Below are 20439 nucleotides of genomic sequence, written 5' to 3' on the forward strand. Positions count from 1 at the left end.
GTCTCTGTTGAACTACCTCTGACCAATCTCTGTTGAACTACCTCTGATCAGTTTCCATTGAACTACCTCTGATCAGTCTCTGTTGAACTACCACTGATCAGTCTCTGTTGAACTACTCTGATCAATCTCCGTTGAACTAGCTCTGATCAGTTTCTGTTGAACTACCTCTGATCAGTCTTTGTTGAACTACCTATGATCAGTCTCTGTTGAATTACCGGTGGTCAGTCTCCATTGAACTATCAGTCTCTAATGAACTACCTCTGCCCAGTCTCTGTTGAACTACCTCTGATCAGTTTCCATTGAACTACCTCTGATCAGTCTTTGATGAACTACCTCTGATCAGTTTCTGTTGAACTACCTCTGATCAGTCTTTGTTGAACTACCTCTGCCCAGTCTCTGTTGAACTACCTCTGATGAGTTTCTGTTGAACTACCTCTGATCAGTCTTTGTTGAACTACCTCTGCCCAGTCTCTGTTGAACTACCTCTGATCAGTCTTTGTTGAACTACCTCTGATCAGTCTCTGTTGAACTACCTCTGATCAGTTTCTGTTGAACTACCTCTGATCAGTCTTTGTTGAACTACCTCTGCCCAGTCTCTGTTGAACTACCTCTGATGAGTTTCTGTTGAACTACCTCTGATCAGTCTTTGTTGAACTACCTCTGCCCAGTCTCTGTTGAACTACCTCTGATCAGTCTTTGTTGAACTACCTCTGATCAGTCTCTGTTGAACTACCTCTGATCAGTCTCTGTTGAACTACCTCTGATCAGTCTCTGTTGAACTACCTCTGATCAGTCTGTTGAATTACCTGTGGTCACAGTCTCCATTGAACTATCAGTCTCTAATGAACTACCTCTGATTAGTTTCTGTTGAACTACCTCTGATCAGTCTTTGTTGAACTACCTCTGCCCAGTCTCTGTTGAACTATCTCTGATGAGTTTCTGTTGAACTACCTCTGATCAGTCTTTGTTGAACTACCTCTGCCCAGTCTCTGTTGAACTACCTCTTATCAGTCTTTGTTGAACTACCTCTGATCAGTCTCTGTTGAACTACCTCTGATCAGTCTCTGTTGAACTACCTCTGATCAGTCTCTGTTGAATTACCTGTGGTCACAGTCTCCATTGAACTATCAGTCTCTAATGAACTACCTCTGATCAGTTTCTGTTGAACTACCTCTGATCAGTCTTTGTTGAACTACCTCCGACCAGTCTATGTTGAACTACCTCTGATCAGTCTTTGTTGAACTACCTGTGGTCAGTCTCCATTGAACTATCAGTCTCTATGAACTACCTCTGATCAGTCTTTGTTGAACTACCTCTGCCCAGTCTGTTGAACTACCTCTGATCAGTTTCTGTTGAACTGCCTCTGATCAGTCTTTGATGAACTACCTCTGATCAGTTTCTGTTGAACTACCTCTGACCAGTCTTTGTTGAGCTACCTCTGCCCAGTCTCTGTTGAACTACCTCTGATCAGTTTCTGTTGAACTGCCTCTGATCAGTTTCTGTTGAACTACCTCTGATCAGTCTTTGTTGAACTACCTCTGCCCAGTCTATGTTGAACTACCTCTGATCAGTCTTTGTTGAACTACCTCTGATCAGTCTCTGTTGAATTACCTGTGGTCAGTCTCCATTGAACTATCAGTCTCTATTGAACTACCTCTGATCAATCTCTAATGAACTACCTCTGATCAGTTTCTGTTGAACTACCTCTGATCAGTTTCTGTTGAACTACCTCTGCCCAGTCTGTTGAACTACCTTTGATCAGTTTCTGTTGAACTACCTCTGCTCACATTCTGTTGAACTGCATCTGATAACTGTCTGTTTAACCTCAGATCACATTCTCTGCTGAACTGCCTCTGATTAGAGTCTCTGTTTAACAACCTATGATCACATTCTCTGTTGAACTACCGCTGATCAGTCTCTGTTGAACTACCTCTGATCGGCCTCTGTTAAACTCTGATCATTAATGATTCTGTTGACTACCTCTGATCAATTTCTGTTGAACTACCTCTGACCAGTCTCTGTTGAACTTCCTACAATCTTTGTTAAACTACCTCTGATCAAAATCTACCTCTGACCAGTCTCTGTTGAACTACTCTGATCAACCTCTGTTGAACTACCTCTGATCAGTCTCTGTTGAACTACCTCTGACCAATCTCTGTTGAACTACCTCTGATCAGTTTCCATTGAACTACCTCTGATCAGTCTCTGTTGAACTACCACTGATCAGTCTCTGTTGAACTACTCTGATCAATCTCCGTTGAACTAGCTCTGATCAGTTTCTGTTGAACTACCTCTGATCAGTCTTTGTTGAACTACCTATGATCAGTCTCTGTTGAATTACCGGTGGTCAGTCTCCATTGAACTATCAGTCTCTAATGAACTACCTCTGCCCAGTCTCTGTTGAACTACCTCTGATCAGTTTCCATTGAACTACCTCTGATCAGTCTTTGATGAACTACCTCTGATCAGTTTCTGTTGAACTACCTCTGATCAGTCTTTGTTGAACTACCTCTGCCCAGTCTCTGTTGAACTACCTCTGATGAGTTTCTGTTGAACTACCTCTGATCAGTCTTTGTTGAACTACCTCTGCCCAGTCTCTGTTGAACTACCTCTGATCAGTCTTTGTTGAACTACCTCTGATCAGTCTCTGTTGAACTACCTCTGATCAGTTTCTGTTGAACTACCTCTGATCAGTCTTTGTTGAACTACCTCTGCCCAGTCTCTGTTGAACTACCTCTGATGAGTTTCTGTTGAACTACCTCTGATCAGTCTTTGTTGAACTACCTCTGCCCAGTCTCTGTTGAACTACCTCTGATCAGTCTTTGTTGAACTACCTCTGATCAGTCTCTGTTGAACTACCTCTGATCAGTCTCTGTTGAACTACCTCTGATCAGTCTGTTGAATTACCTGTGGTCACAGTCTCCATTGAACTATCAGTCTCTAATGAACTACCTATGATTAGTTTCTGTTGAACTACCTCTGATCAGTCTTTGTTGAACTACCTCTGCCCAGTCTCTGTTGAACTACCTCTGATCAGTTTCTGTTGAACTGCCTCTGATCAGTTTCTGTTGAACTACCTCTGATCAGTCTTTGTTGAACTACCTCTGCCCAGTCTCTGTTGAACTACCTCTGATCAGTCTTTGTTGAACTACCTCTGATCAGTCTCTGTTGAATTACCTGTGGTCAGTCTCCATTGAACTATCAGTCTCTATTGAACTACCGTACCTCTGATCAATCTCTAATGAACTACCTCTGATCAGTTTCTGTTGAACTACCTCTGCCCAGTCTGTTGAACTACCTTTGATCAGTTTCTGTTGAACTACCTCTGCTCACATTCTGTTGAACTGCATCTGATAACAGTGTCTGTTTAACCTCAGATCACATTCTCTGCTGAACTGCCTCTGATTAGAGTCTCTGTTTAACAACCTCTGATCACATTCTCTGTTGAACTACCTCTGATCGGCCTCTGTTAAACTCTGATCATTAATGATTCTGTTGACTACCTCTGATCAATTTCTGTTGAACTACCTCTGGTCAGTTTCTGTTGAACTACCTCTGCCCAGTTTCTGTTGAACTACCTCTGCCCAGTCTCTGTTGAACTACCTCTGACCAGTCTCTGTTGAACTACCTCTGACCAGTCTCTGTTGAACTACCTCTGACCAGTCTCTGTTGAACCATATACCTCAGATCAGTTTCTGTTGAACTATACCTCTGAACTATACCTCTGTTGAACTTGTAGTTGAACTAGTGGTACCTCTGATCACAATCTCTATTGAACTACCTCTGATCAGTTTCTGTTGAACTACCTCTGATCAGTTTCTGTTGAACTACCTCTAACGCTATTGAATTACCTCCGATCAGTCTCTGTTGAGCTAACTGTGATCAGTGTTTGTTGAACTACCTCTGATCAGTTTCCATTGAACTACCTTTGACCAGTCTCTGTGTTGAACTACCTCTGACCAGTCTCTGTTGAACTACCTCTGATCAGTTTCTTTTGAACTATACCTCTGTTGAACTTGCATAGGGTCCACAACTTACAAGTTCCCCCCTAAATACCTTTTTAAATAAATCGAAAAATATTTGACAAAAGGCAAACGTGTAAAAAGTATGGGTAGCCGTATTTGTTTTACACATATGGAACAAATTATAGTGTCACACGTCATTGCGTTCAGTCACAATGGTTCATTATGTAAAGAAACCGTTTAAAACGGTCTCTTTTCTTACACATTATAAATTAGTCCACATGTGTAAAACAAATAGGGCTATACATATCTTTTTACATTTTGTAAAATATTTTTTGACTTATTCTAAAAAGTATCAGGGGGAACTAAGTTGTGGACCGTATAGTTGAATTAGTGGTACCTCTGATCTCAATCTCTATTGAACTGCCTCTGATCAGTTTCTGTTGAACTACTTCTGATTAATATCTGTTGAACTACCTCTGATCAGTCTTTATTGAACTACCTCTAATCAGTTTCTGTTGAACTACCTCTGGTCAGTTTCTGTTGAACTACCTCTGCCCAGTTTCTGTTGAACTACCTCTGCCCAGTCTCTGTTGAACTACCTCTGACCAGTCTCTGTTGAACTACCTCTGACCAGTCTCTGTTGAACTACCTCTGACCAGTCTCTGTTGAACCATATACCTCAGATCAGTTTCTGTTGAACTATACCTCTGAACTATACCTCTGTTGAACTTGTAGTTGAACTAGTGGTACCTCTGATCACAATCTCTATTGAACTACCTCTGATCAGTTTCTGTTGAACTACCTCTGATCAGTTTCTGTTGAACTACCTCTAACGCTATTGAATTACCTCCGATCAGTCTCTGTTGAGCTAACTGTGATCAGTGTTTGTTGAACTACCTCTGATCAGTTTCCATTGAACTACCTTTGACCAGTCTCTGTGTTGAACTACCTCTGACCAGTCTCTGTTGAACTACCTCTGATCAGTTTCTTTTGAACTATACCTCTGTTGAACTTGCATAGGGTCCACAACTTACAAGTTCCCCCCTAAATACCTTTTTAAATAAATCGAAAAATATTTGACAAAATGCAAACGTGTAAAAAGTATGGGTAGCCGTATTTGTTTTACACATATGGAACAAATTATAGTGTCACACGTCATTGCGTTCAGTCACAATGGTTCATTATGTAAAGAAACCGTTTAAAACGGTCTGTTTTCTTACACATTATAAATTAGTCCACATGTGTAAAACAAATAGGGCTATACATATCTTTTTACATTTTGTAAAATATTTTTTGACTTATTCTAAAAAGTATCAGGGGGAACTAAGTTGTGGACCGTATAGTTGAATTAGTGGTACCTCTGATCTCAATCTCTATTGAACTGCCTCTGATCAGTTTCTGTTGAACTACTTCTGATTAATATCTGTTGAACTACCTCTGATCAGTCTTTATTGAACTACCTCTGACCAGTCTCTGTTGAACTACCTCTGATCAGTTTCTGTTGAACTACCTCTGATCAGTCTCTGTTGAACTACCTCTGACCAGTCTGTTTAACTACCTCTGATCAGTTTCCATTGAACTACCTGTGATCAGTATGTTGAACTATTCTGTTCAATCTGTTGAACTACCTCTGATCAGTTTCTGTTGAACTACCCCTGATCAGTTTCTGTTGAACTACCTCTTATCAGTCTCTGTTGAACTGTTTCTGTTGAACTACCTATGATCACAGTCGCTATTGAATAACCTGATTAGTCTCTGTTGAGCTAACTCTGATCAGCCTCTATTGAACTACCTCCGAGTCCGATCAGTCTTTGTTGTACTACCTCAGTTCACCTCTATTAATAAAGTCTCTTTTGAGCTACCTCTGATCAGGCTCGGTTGAACTACCTCTTGGATCGCGAGAGTATCGACAAACCATCATTTGTTAATTTATTGAAATTTGGGACTATTCAACATCAAGTTATTATTCGCTGTCGTAGTGCACGTTAGTAACCATTGGTTACTTACATAGGCTTTGTGTTGTGATCATTTCGATCAGTGGTTCGTAACAAAGAAAGCGTGATCCAGTTGGCCTAGCAACGGTCATAATGTAACGTGCACTACGACAGCGAATAATCTTCATTTGCCATTTTGAAGGGGGTACTACACCCCTGACCAATTTTGTGCCCATTTTCAAAATTATAGTGCATTGGTGACAAGTAAGATATATAAAATATGTATATTATAGGGGCAAGGTAGTCCTTGCCCCTATAATATACATATCTTACTTGTCACCAATGTGCTTTAATTTGTGAGAAAAATGCAAAAATAGGCACAAACAAAATTGGGCAGGGGTGCAGCAGCCCCTTAAATTGCAAATTTCTGTAAGTATTGATGATTATGGTTACCTTATAATTATTGCACAGCCCCTTACACTTGGGAAAAATTATCAATTTCAAAACTGAACCATATTGGGGCAAATTTGTTTTTTAAATAGATGCACTATCTAATCCGGCATGAAAAGTACAAAGAAAGAACTGAGATAAAAACTGCTTTAAATAAAGCTTCATTGAAGAAACTGTGTTGTCCCTTTTCGGCCAGTTTGTCACTTAAAACTGGACCTTCGTCTGTTCAATTGCTTGTAACTTAACTTCTTGATGCCACATTGGATTCAATGTGGTGTCATAATGCACAGGATTAGACAGTGCATCAGTTGCATACTTGCCAACATTGGAAAATCAAAAACAGGGACCATCTTATGCAAAGCGAAGCTCTTATTTGTCAAGCTGGGGGCGAGAGTATGACATGAACACAAATTATCACTTTGCATATTAAAACATTAACTTTTTTTGTAGGTCAACCATGAATGATCCTAGCATTTAGCTTTAGGTCCAGGGACACTAACCCATAAAATTCCTGAAAAATGTAAAACTGGACAATCCAGTTTTTCAGTGTTTTGGGACACCAAAAACGGGACAATCCAAGGTAAAACTGGATAGTTGGCAAGTATGCAGTTGTGATTATTTTTCCAAGTGTAAGGATACTTTTTTGGTGCAGTGCCATGCATGCACTGTGCATCCACTTGGACACTCCGAGCATTACGGGAAGCTTGCTAGAACCTGCTTTTTACAACAAATCAAAGACAACTTGAACACAATCATATGACTTTATAATGGGTATTTTATTTCCCAATATATTGCAGTCTACTTCCACATGGATATTTTGTTGTTCAAAACCATTTTTATTTCCAGAATTGTGTTACGATGGAAGCCAAAATGAGGAATTTCAAACTTCCAACTAAATGAGCATATTATTGAAGTCAGTTTCTGTTTTCACCAAGAAGCTTGACTTTGCAAATTACACAAGCCATAGTATCAATTGAAAGAGTCTTGTATCAGTCACTTTATTTGAAGTATGTCTTTGGTTTGGCTGTAGTGAACCTATCACGGTAGTGACGTGGAGTCTGGTGAGGCATAGGGAACTTGATCTTGGAGTTCTGTAAACAAGAACAAAACAAAAGTAAACAATAATTAACAACTTGCCAATTATTCATATGTATTGACATATTTTTTTCAAGCATATCAAAAAATCCATAGCTCCCAAGTTGGTTGTTTTTATCACAGAACAGGACTCTCAATTTCCACATCAACATAGAAATAAGATGATTGATTAGGTACGTAGCAAAACAATCAGGTGACAGAAAGAAGTGTGACCTTTGTAGTTTTTTTGCACACTATTAAAGTCAAAGATGAAGTAATATGATTTGGTTGTCGATTCATAATTACCGTATTTCGTCAAATAAACGCACCCGGGGGGCGTTACATTTTCCCAAGGGGGGCGTTTATTAGAGGTCATTTTATACGACAATTCCCGTTAAAATCATTAGGTAAGCTTAAAAGTCACGCTAAAATGACGAACTATGAACTTTTGACACTGACTTTTGGTTCACTTCCGGGTTTCTGATGCAGATTTTTGCCATTTATTGCTGCTATTAGCGACCATGTGAGCAACTTGGTAAGCTTACTACACAAGATAGCATGGAAATATCGAATTTTTGAAACATCTTGGTTGAAAAAAGTGGTGGTGGGGGCGCTAGCTTATTTGAGGGGGGGGCGACTATTTGACTAAATACGGTACATGTTACCCAAGCTGTGTATTGTGTCTCCGTCCCAGGCGGTGTGTGTTGGGTGTGTGTAACAAAGGACACACAGCAAATATGTTCAGATTTGTTGCTCTATTTCCCGACTATTCCTCTGGCAATGTGAGCATTCAGTAGGGGTCCAATGGGAAACAGCCCACTTTTTTTTTAGGCGCTCTGGGATAAATATTACATCCTAGCAGCTAAAATTAACTATTTCAAGATGATCATAGTACCCAAAACTTTTTAAATTATTATTTGGGCAATGCAAAAATGACAACTAAATTTCACAATTTTATGCTTTCGCTTGCAAAATGATTGACTGAAAAGTATCTCCATTTCCTGAATTCATGAAATTTCATGAAAAGTTACATCTCTGACACAGGAACCATGGATGCCCACAAGTGTTACTAGATCAAAATCAGCATTAAAAAAAATCTCCAGCACTTACATGGAACTGCTTGACAGCAGGTCGTCTGCATTTGCCAGCTGCAATGGCTTCAATCCTGATGATTTGGATTGAATGAGCTCTAGCACGATGACGTGCACCCATATCACGGTCTGTAAACATGAAAGAAACAAAAGAAATGTGTAATGCCATCATCACAATATAATGCTACACTTAACAGACTGTCATAAAAAAAAAAAAAAAAAAAAATTTCAGTAATGTCAGATAAAACCAAAGTGCTTTGATGTGTTCAAATCAGCTATGAAATAGTGCCTTTTACATGTAGTATATAAGATTTTTGATTTTGAAAGGCCTGAACTTTGCCTGTGAGCTTTTTGTTTCAACTTTTTAGCATTTCAAACTAGTATAGTTTGCTCAAGAAAGATTTTTCCCAATTCTATACGGCACATTGTATTGTATATATAGTTATGTCACCATTTTCCACTTGCGACTGCCAAAATGTCAGTACAATTTCGAATATAACCAGCAGATAATAATTAATCATTCTTTTGTGGTGCAGGACTACCAGTATGCAGAATCACCCATCCCTGGGTATATTCACATGTTGATTTTGAAAACAATTGGCATTGAAGTGAAAATGGTGCAATCAAAACCGAAATTCTGACGAAACTATGATACATGTATATTTACCCCATATGATAAAGCTTTAGAAAGCTGGAATTTTTTTTATTTTTACAATAAAAATGTTGCTTTATATGCCGTAAAAGTTCGCAGAATTCCATAAAATGCAGTTCCAACTTCGCCAAAGTGCAGAATTCAACAGCATTGCAAGCGCATGGATTAGTGAAAAAGCCATGCTTTACTCAATAAAAACTGACATTTCATTTCAAATGAGTTCAAGTTTAGGCCAAATATCATGATATTTATTGAATTACTGGAGTATTTTGACTATAATAAAACATAATTCAAGGGCAAATTTTTGTCATTATTTTTCTTGACACCGGCCGTCGGCAGGTTTGTTTATCACAATCTAAACATTGACTAATTCTGACCAATTTCTGGCGTTTTGAAAGCTTTTTGTGCCATTTTGGAGGGAAAATCACGCTTTTCTAGCTTTCTGATATTTTGGATCTCCTGCCTAGGCCTACATATATTAAACTGGGGAGAGGTAAATACTTGAATGTTAAAAATCTTGAATTCTATACCATTCATGCCTGATGTACCAGTAATTTCTATCATCTATGTTAATGTTTTAAGTATGGAATGTCAATTTTTAACTGATATTTTGTTCAATTTGTTCTGAACTGTGAGAGCAAAGCATCGTTTTGTTTGTTTGTTTAGTATACCCTGCATGCGGAATACTCACAACATTGTGTTACAGCTCCTGCAGTAGACATGTCCCTGTATTCTCTGTACATGTTATGTGTTCCACTCGTGAATCATAACGGAGCCAGATGCCATAGTTCTTGATGGTAAGTGGTCTCTTCTCGTACCTCTGTTGGTTTCAATACAAGAATAAACCTTCAGGTCACTACATGCTCTTTGTAACATTGTACATGAAAGTTAATGTATTAATTCAGCAATACACAATCACCCTGGCATGCTACTTTGGAGGTATTCTTTTTAAAACAACAAAATAGTATATCTTAAACATGAAACTATTTTAAAGATCAACACCTACCCTGTCCAAGTCAAATCGGACACAATTGTGAGCATTTAACCCCATGTATTGAGCTAAACAAAGTACTAAATAGGCCCCTGGCAAATGGTCTGCCTGATAGTACAGCCCCTGGAAATGAACAATGTTATCAGAACTGTAACCAAAAGTATAATCTGCCTTATGATGGTAAACATAAAAATGCCACTGATCTGTGACGAAGGCGGCCAGATGGATCCGCACTAGTCCGGGCAAAAGTTGCAAGCCTGGTACTCAATATTTACCTGTTGACACAATACAATTTCGCCTCTGGTCTTCTTGATCTTCTTGAGTTTCTTGATGAAGTACCAGTAGCGTGACTTGGCCACAACATGATCTGGTGCAAAGATTCGCATCTTGAAAAGCGGGGGCGTTTTCAAAGTGTCTGTTGGGATCCTCCGCCCCACCACATGATACTCCTTCAACTGGAAAGTAAGCGAAATAAATATGGGCATGTAAGTGGAATGATGTTTTTTTAAATAACGATTAACACAAAACATTTTGAAGCCCCCAGCATGCAGGCCATATCATGTTTTAGAATATTTTTTTTTACTTTATGACAAATTGGGCATGCAGTTAGTTAGTGTGTATACAAGGTTTCAGAACTCTCTCTTTTTGTAAAGTCACAGACTCCCAAAGATGAAATTTCAGGAATTGCGAGCGTAGCTAGTATATATCATCAATTTCAGTCATGTTATTACTAAGGCCAAGTAAAATAAAAAACATGTTTCACGTCCGGATTTTTGAAAAAAAGGAAGAAGAGGGGGCTTTTTATTTTTTATCAAAAAATCGGTGTAAATACCTATAATTAGAGCTGTTTTAGCGTGTACAATAATGCCTGGAAAAGGAGGAGGCCTCTTTACACAGCCGTGACGTTAGTCACGGCTGTGTCTTTTTTCTTACAGGTTCTTTCTTTCTTTCTTCTGTCAACCATTACATTTGCTCTAGCACTCACATGCTTACATCGATTTTGACCTAACTTGGTCACAATGATTATTGACCGTGCCCCTACATGTCACATGAAACTTGTGGGGTCAAAGGTCATGCAGGGGTCACAGGGGTCGAAAACGTGATTTCAACTAAAAATGCATCTTCTCCCACAACTTATGTTGGACAGTGACCCCACGTGCACACATGCATTGTTATTACCCAGTGTCTATGTGGTGTACACAGCATTGGGGTCAAAGGTCATTAAGGGGTCACTTCCGGTATAAAACGAAAAACCTTCAAAAATTTTTATTAGCTAAGTAAACCATAGCACAGTAACGGTATGTTCACATATGATCTGTAGTCACTCAATGTATATGTGGTATTTTTTTTACTTAGGGTCAAAGCTCATTAAGGGGTAACTTCCGGTATCAAAAGAAATACCTTTAAAATGCATCTTCTTCCACAAATTATGTGGGACAGAGACGCCACTTGCACACATGTTGTATTGTTATTACCCACTGTCTATGGGGTGTACACAGATTTGGGGTCAAAGGTCATGAAGGGGTCACTTCGGTAAAAAAACGAAATATCTTAAAAATTTTTTATAAGCTAAGCAAAACATGGGACAGTAACGGTATGTTCACACGTGATCTGCGGTCACCCAATGTATATGTGGTATTTTTTTATTCGGGGTCAAATCTCATTAAGAGGTCACTTCCGGTATAAAACGAAATACCTTTAAAATGCATAGATTCTTCCACAGATTCTGTAGGACAGTGACGCCACTTGCACACATGCATTGTTATTACCCAGTGTCTATGGGGTGTACACAGATATTGGGTCAAAGGTCATTAAGGGGTAACTTCCGGTATAAAACGAAAAACCTTCAAAATTTTGTATTTGCTAAGATAAACATAGGACAGTATCAGGTATGATCACACATGAATTGTGGTTACCCAATTCATATGTGGTATTTTTTTATTTGGGGTCAAATGTCATTAAGGGGCCACTTCCGGTCTGAAACGAAAAACCTTCAAAATGCCCCTTCTGCCACAAATAACATGGCAAAGTGATGCCACGTGCACACATACATTGACATTAGCCAATGTCTATGGGGTTTTCATATATTTTGGGGTCAAAGGTCATTAAGGGGTAACAACACGGCTGTGTTCGTGGTCTTAGACCACAGCTAAGTCTAGTTTTATTTGTTGTTCTGAGAGATAGGCCACCTCTAACTATCACAAAACCTTATAAAAGTGTTTCTTGTATCTTATCAAGGCTATAGAAAGCATCTTTACTTCCTAGACATGTTTTTTTTTTTTTATAACTGAATTTCAAAAAATATAAATAAAATTGAAGAAACCTCAAAAAAGGAAGCGGGAGGGGACGTGAAACATGTTTATTTTTTTATTTGGCCTAAGCAACAAAAGTATAGGAAACTGAACATTTTTAAAAAAACACCTTTTTAGGATGAAGGAAGCATTTTTTCAAAAAAAGTCTAAAACAGGTTTTTATGTCAAAAATGGTCTCCTTTGGGGTGCTAAATCTGCCAAAATGTTTGTCGTCCTGAAATCAGGTTTTTTACGCTTTTTTGGGACAAAAAAGGTCCAAATTTTGACCACTTTTCACAAAATTGCCCCCTTGGAATAGGCAGTATCATGCCAAATTTAATCTGGTCACAGCATTTTGATTTTGGGTTTCAAATAAAGAGCTTGCAATTACAAACAAAATGAGTGGTCAACCAGCTTGGTATAGAACTGAAGTTATGGTTGTTTTTGTTTCATGATTTGTCTGCGTTTTTGAGACCTATTTTGGGGCAAGAAATTGTGACCATACAATGCACATTGAGTGTGCTTTTTCAAGCAATTTTCTTCAAACTTAATATTTGTAGGGCCATCCTACAAAAAAGTGCCACAACAAAAATGTGTGTTGTTATGTTTTTTAGACAGCCAAATAATGGTATATTTCCTTTTTTGTATTCACATCTAGCTCGTTTTGGTATTTCGTAATTCTTTGAGGTATTTTGTGAAAAATTTAAAGCGGTCACAAGTTTTTGTCTGAAAATGTACCTCATGAAGACTGCCCTCAATAGTTTCGTATGGGAGTCTGCTTACTTGGAAAAAAGTCCACTTTTTCAAAATCAGCACCCCCCACATGAAATCCCATGTATGGGCCTGCATGCATATTCAATCATGTTTTTCATGACCAGGGTTCGATTTACTTTTTGGGTAGCAGGTTGTCCAAAATGGGGAGCATTTTGCTCCACGACACAAGTTAAATCGAACCCTGTTCACTAGTTCACCACGTAAACTTATGGCTCAAAATTCGGACCGCTCGCCAATAAGTTTACTGCTTTCTGTGTTTTGAAATTTGTTGACGTTTTAACGATCCCTGATTCCCGGTCGCTTATTTTCGCTGTGTCACGTCACATGCATGACGCTGGTGGGTACCAACCAAACTTCAGAAAAAAAAAACCTCGATCGCCGATAATGATGATATGGGACTTACATAGGATTACACAGAGAGATATTTTGCCAAAATTTGACCATTTCCATTTAGCTTGGCCCTACTTTGTCTGCGCTATATGAAAAAGGACAGTCTTAACTTCTAAGTAAGTAAATGTACAATGATTTTGATGTTTTGGGAGACTGGGGGGAGGGATCAGAACCAAAAGATGAGGGAGCCTATTCTTGACTGTGTAATATCCTTCACCACATTATCGTACGGTAAGAGGCTTATACGATGGACAGATAGTATCAGTTTGTGAATGAGGACATCGTATAAGTTCCTTGTACTACCTGTTCACGACATTCGATATTAATTATTATGCCTATGCCATGGCTGCTCGGTAGCGAAGACAGACCTAAAAATCTGTAGTTCAATTCATTTCAGAAAATATTGCCATTTGAAAATGGTCCTTTTTCTGGTGTCAAATGAACAGGCTCTGTGCTGTACTCTTATGGTCATGTGTCATATGGTGGGGCACATTTGCGTTACAAGCACTGATTTTGATAATTTGTCCTCCTTTTCACTTAAATTGTTACATGTCTAAAACTATACATCTCACACCAACAAAACTATACATTTTTGGAAAGCTTATGTTCCAAGGAATCCAACTATGCAAAAATGAAGTTGGTATACAGGGTGCGTAAGAAAATATATAGGGTGATATCATGAAAAAAATTAATTTTACTAGTAAATTCATAATTTATTGCATTTACTACTGATATGGAATACATCAAATGTAATCTAATTTTGTGGCAGGCAACACTATGAGCTTGAATAAAATTTATACTTTTGCTATGTTATGAATGACGAAAATGGTGATACAGGGTGTGAAAATATACGTAACTTCACGCACAAAATGTTGATTACATTTTTGAAAATATTTTCTTTAGAGTGTATCCTACATTTATTTTAACTGCATATTTGGATTCCTGGGGTATAAAGCTTTCCAAAAATGTATACATTTCCTATCTTAGGGTGTATAATTCTCAAGATACAACAAATGAAAGCCAAAACGCATGTTGTGACTGAAAATCTTGACATTTGTGTGTAAGTGAATAGGAAAAATTGAGGTTCTTGTGACTTGCGGCTCTCAGTGAATACTTGTAAACACAATTAGATCAAATTAATAGCTGAATAAGAATAATGAATGATCAAGCTTTCATTTGAGGTATGATTTGCAAGTATAGCACACTATTTGGCAATGATATAATTCAAAATTCAAAAAGATGCCATGTCTCCCATAGAGAATGCACATACTCCTCCACCGCTTATCCTCCACCGCTTATCCACCAGGTTTATCATCGTTAACATTTTGGTATTTTTCACTAATTAAACAAATTGGCATTCCAAATTGAGAAACATATTTGAAAATTAGAATAATCAGGCTGTATAATGAGCCCAAACTTGATGCAATTGGACCAAGAATAGCCCTGTGACAACAAGTTAAATCAGAAAGAGGAGAGAAAAATGTAACGTCACCAGGTATTTTGGGGTCCCACCATAAGACACACGACCTTATACCTATGATGTCAAAGAAAAAATCCATGGCCAGGCATTGCCCATGCATGCATGTGTAATACTGTGTCGTAATAATGCAATGTGCACTGCACTGCACTGTGACTGTGCATGGTGTGTGTGTGTAAAAATCCATGGAACATTTTGTGTGCACATGCCCGAAACGAAACAATGTATTTAAACGCTTTAATGTGAATTAAATGCCAATAAATGGCATAGCTTGATACTTGGATACATTGATAACAGTCTTTATTATAAATCTTTGAGATTTTGGTCATAAAAAGACGACCGAAATCGACAGTCTTAACCGCCACGACGCCCTTCCTTCATGATTGCTATTTCCACGCGGAGAAAAAGAGACCGATTCTACGCATGCGTAGATCAATTAGAGATACTGTAGTCTCATACCCAAAGCACATGTGCGTTAGATCTTACAGTCGACCGAATAGGGGGGGTTATGTTTCAGGCCCTTAAATTCAAATTTGACGATATCTTTGCTCAATATTATCTTTGTTTTATTATATTTTTTTTGTACACACTTTGTAAATTATACAAATCTATACCGTAGCCACTGAGGTTTTCCAGTGGTATAGGCCTAATTGTGACTCTTTGGTCAATTTGGAGAAAAGTGGGGCGGGGCCCGGGTGGGGGGGTGAGAGGCTGCCAGTCTGGATCACGATTCACGAAATTATTACCACTTGTGTGTCCAGTATGACTCTGCGGTGCATGCGGTGGCCATGGTGGTGGTTGTGTAGTGGTGGTGGAGGGGGGGGGGGGGGTGGTCACGCAAATGGGACTAGAGATTGTTCAACTCCCTCTGCAAAAAAAAAAAAAAAAAAGACATACATTTTTTTCCTATCACCCCTTTTTTTCTCCATAGATTTTGTAGTTCCTGGGCCTGAAAAAGTTTTATTATCACATGCAAATTCCGAATGTTTTGTATTTTGGAGACTATCATGGGCCCATTGACCCTGGTTGACCCCCAATTTCTTTTCACCAGACCCCCATTTTTTGGTGCATCGTACAATCTTTGCCCCCCCCCACACATGCCAAAGGTTTCGAGTGTACATAGCGAGCAGGAAAATTTGCATATATATTCCGCAGCCTAATGTTTTCCTAAGCCTTTTTAGACGGCGTTAGTATTTGAGGTGGCCATGAATGCGGCCAAAAATCGCTCCCCCCCCCCCTTCTCGGCTGGCCAAACTTGCTTGTCCCCTCTTTCGGCTCACCAAAACTTTCTTGGCCTCCCAATTTTACCCTCCCCCAGGGCTCATCATTGCACACTCACGAGTCAGCATTGTCTACCTCACTATAGATAGTTCAACCAAGCCTTAGGGGCAGTGCAATAATTATGAGGCCCTCCGGGAGTAAAATTCCAAACGGCTCACCAAAAATCGCTTGCCCCCCCCCCCTTGACCTGCCAAAAATTGCTTGCCCCCCCCTTCTCAACCCACCAAAAAATCTTTGCCCCCCTTGCACATGCCAAATTTTTGGGATCCCAATTTGCAAATGGTCTATACATGTTGCGAGCGCAGTGAACAAGAAAATTTGCATATTTAAGGGGGTACTACACCCCTGCCCAATTTTGTGCCTATTTTTGCATTTTCCGCCAAAATTATAGCGCATTGGTGACAAGTAAGTTGTGTCTATACTATTATAAGAGGAACTTGCCGATAATCGATACTTTGAAGAGGAACTGATCGATTCATCGGTATCATCTCGGAGATTATAGATAAATTATAAATTAATAAATAGATAAATAAATAAGTTCTAGCATTTCCAGATGAATGGTAAATGCATAGATAGATTAATACAAATAATTATTTGGATTTATTCGGTAGATCAACCAATGGTGGCCCGCTTATTTACGGTCCGTTGCTGCGTTGCTATACGCGGATTACAGCCCGTCCAGCGCCAGTCGCGGCATCATCATCCAGAATCCTATTCAACCATATCAGCCAACAAAGACTGTTACAAAAACTCATATATACCAAAGACAATACGTGATTGGAACTCTCTTCCACCTCACCTAATCAGCATCACAAAACCGGAAACCTTCAAAACAGCAGTAACAAAGTATCTAAGCAACCAAGACTATTAAGCAATTAAGAACTTCAAAAACCACAGCGCAGATCACACATCCTGGCCGTTTGTCTCCATTCTGGAGTGTTGGACAGTATCAAACTCAAGACAAGACTCTACGCACAGGTCGTGGCAACTTCCCGACGCGCTATTAATGGTAACAAAACTTCCAGTTTCATCTAAGACGGAAAATATCACATCTCTTAGACGGAACTAACAAATTAATGGCTGAGACAAAGGTATTTTGAAAATAAATGGTCCAAGTGATCTAATAATTTTGAAAGTGATATTAGTTTATCCGTTCGTGGTGACTTTCGACGGAGAGTGGGCATTATGCGGCATGGTAACCGCAACGGCTATAATAATAAATCAACTGCATTCGTTTATGCAAATTATGACTTTCGGAAACTTCTTTTGTGATGACTTTCCGAAGATTTTAAATTCAAGGTAGGCCTAGGCATATATATATACGGTATTGGAAAGTAATTTGAGTTTATTCGTTTGTCATGTTGTGATGAATTTCGATGGGGAGTGTGGGACATTATTAGCAGATCATGATGCAGTCATGTCTACAGTAGAATTCATCTCGACCTTTGCAGGACTTAACCCCATTAAAAGCTATTAAACCAAGATAACACTCATTGAAACAGCTCTGGAAACAGCTCAACTGATTAAATCGGATCTTCTCTGGTTGTGCACAAGTGACTGTTTTCATGTGCGATATCGCAATAAAGCTGGTATTCATAGCTTCAGTTGGGTAACCGATTATAAAGGAAACGAAAGGAAACAATGTTATGTGTGGCTTTGTTCACGAAATCAGACAATGTCGTGCTTTTGTAAACCAGCATTCTTGAAAATGAGCAACATAATGATTTTTGACTTAACACGGTTTAGAAATAATTTCTTCATATTTTTGGTGTTATCTGTCGTTTACATGTCCTTCCTAAAACACAAAAGTACGACCCTCTCCAAACACCTAAATTAGCTAAAAATTTAGGACATGTTACAAAACTTTATTTTCTAGAACCTATTTAGAATAATTTAAATGTAGCTTTTACCGGTTTTTTGTGGCATCCTTCAGAAGTGAGCGGTCCGATACCAATATTTTCGGTCAAATCTCCATTCAAATAACACGGGGAGTTGGCTAGCTATGCCTTGCCCTCACTCATATTTTACAAAAGTACGACCATTTCTGAACATCTAACCTAGCTGTAATTTTAGGTCATGTTAGAGAAATATATTTGCTAGAAGTTTTGGAGAATAAATAAATAGGCAAGTGTCCATTCTCCCAACATACATCATTTGTAGGGGTCACGCGTCAATGGTGAGAGCACTGTGTATTGTGTATAGGAAAACGGACAGTAACTGCAGTATGTTATAGCATGGTATAAAACCGCAACCGCTAAATATCCGTGGCGTAGATTTCTTTTTGACATTAGGGGAGGGATGAAAACATTTCTTGAAGTAGGCATATTAATAGTGAATCCGGCATCTTTTGGCAACATTAACAATGGCGTAGATTTCTCTTGACATGGCATGGGGGATGGGTCCGTTTAAATCAATTTCTTGCAATAGGCCTACAGTGAAGCCAGCATCTTGGCGACAGAATAATTTATGGCAAGCTAATTAGGCCTACTGGTGAATTATATTGTGCAAAAGTGGAACAAAAATTGGCACTTTTTAGTTTGGCCAAAAATGAGGTTAATTTTGTCAGAAACCCACATCTATTATACATGTGTGAACTTGGGGTGATTGTACGGACCATTGACCTTATCAAAACATTGGGGGGGTTAAAGCAAGAAAGAAAGGGAGGGAAAGCAAGAAAGAAAGTGAGGGAAAGCAAGAAAGAAAGGAGGAAAGCAACAAAGAAAGGGAGGAAAGCAAGAAAGAAAGGGAGGAAAGCAAGAAAGAAAGGGAGGAAAGCAAGAGAGAAAGGGAGGGAAAGCAAGCAAGAAAGAACGGGAAAGCAAGAAAGAAAGAACGGGAAAGCAAGAAAGAAAGAACGGGAAAGCAAGAAAGAAAGAACGGGAAAGCAAGAAAGAAAGAACGGGAAAGTAAGAAAGAAAGAACGTCACGGTTTGCAAAGTAGAGGCAACAAATGGTAGGCCTACCACATCACTAACCGCGTAATAATTGAGCTGTTAAAAGCGATACCAATTGACATGATTACCATTTCCATCGTTTATACTAACCGATCCCGTTTACTAACCGCTCCCATTTACTCATCTAGCGGGGGCCCGCGCGAAGCGCGGGTACCCGCTAGTGTATATTATAGGGGCAAGGACTACAACTACTGCACTGAAAATTTCATTTCAGCACAGACAACAGATGTGGAGTTACAGTCAAAAATGAGGGAAACCCAATATTTGATCAATAGGGCCTAAATCAATAACTACTTGTCTTGAGTCACTGAAATTCCAGTGTAGTAACTGGATTCCTTGCCCCTATAATATACATAACCTTTTTTACCAGTGTTTTATTGGTTTTTGAGAGAAATGCAAAAATAGTCACAAATTTATCAAGGGGTGTAGTACCACCTTAAGCGTTTCCGTATGGTATATATTTCCTAACCTGGATTCCTAAACCTTTTTAAGGCGCCCGGAATGAGTGCCAAAAATCGCTTGCACCCCCTCTTGGCTTGCCAAAGATTGCTCGCCCCCCCGGCTCGCCAAAAATTCTTGCCCCCCCCCCCAATTTTACCCTCCCCAGGGCTCATAATTATTGCACAGCCCTTACTGTGAAGGGATTATATTTATAGTACAAGTCATAGGCCCCGGGTCATAGGCCTACCTAATTTTTTCTCAATTTGAATTTCCTTTCTTAGAATTTTTTCTCAACTTGAATTTTATCCTTTGTAGATGATACCCCCCCAAATCGTATAGATCCCTGTGCAACTGTGCCAAATCATGATCATGTTTGTCCCTATTTGTAGGCCTATGCATATTTGAAATTGTAGGCCTAAATGATTTTTTGTCCCATGAGGGGGAGCAAAGCCAAATTTTCGTCCCCATTTCAGTCTTTTATCATTTTTTTGTCACATTTTTAGTAATTTTAATGACACTTTACGCTTTGCCGTCCCCATCCTGAAATATTTCTGTGGGGAGGGGGAAAGTGAGTTTCAAATTGGGATGATGCATGCATTTTCAGTGGCGTTCAAAAATGTAAGGCACTGAAACTGATAATGAGACTTAAAAAAAAGTAATTTCCAATTAGAGGT

At 39.0% G+C, this 20439-nt stretch overlaps 1 protein-coding gene across 1 annotated transcript; it reads right to left on the reverse strand.

Moving 5' to 3' along the window:
- Positions 1 to 7106: 7106 nt before the first annotated feature.
- On the reverse strand, positions 7107 to 10657 carry LOC140148205 (large ribosomal subunit protein eL20-like). The gene is given in 5 exon segments (XM_072170065.1): positions 7107 to 7440; positions 8534 to 8643; positions 9858 to 9923; positions 9926 to 9986; positions 10433 to 10657. Coding segments are annotated over 5 exon segments (540 nt in total). The 5' UTR covers positions 10643 to 10657; the 3' UTR covers positions 7107 to 7347.
- Between the last annotated feature and the right edge of the window lie 9782 nt (positions 10658 to 20439).

This window comes from Amphiura filiformis, chromosome 3 (genome assembly GCF_039555335.1).
Source record: "Amphiura filiformis chromosome 3, Afil_fr2py, whole genome shotgun sequence".
In the NCBI taxonomy this organism is placed as follows: Eukaryota; Metazoa; Echinodermata; class Ophiuroidea; order Amphilepidida; family Amphiuridae; genus Amphiura; species Amphiura filiformis.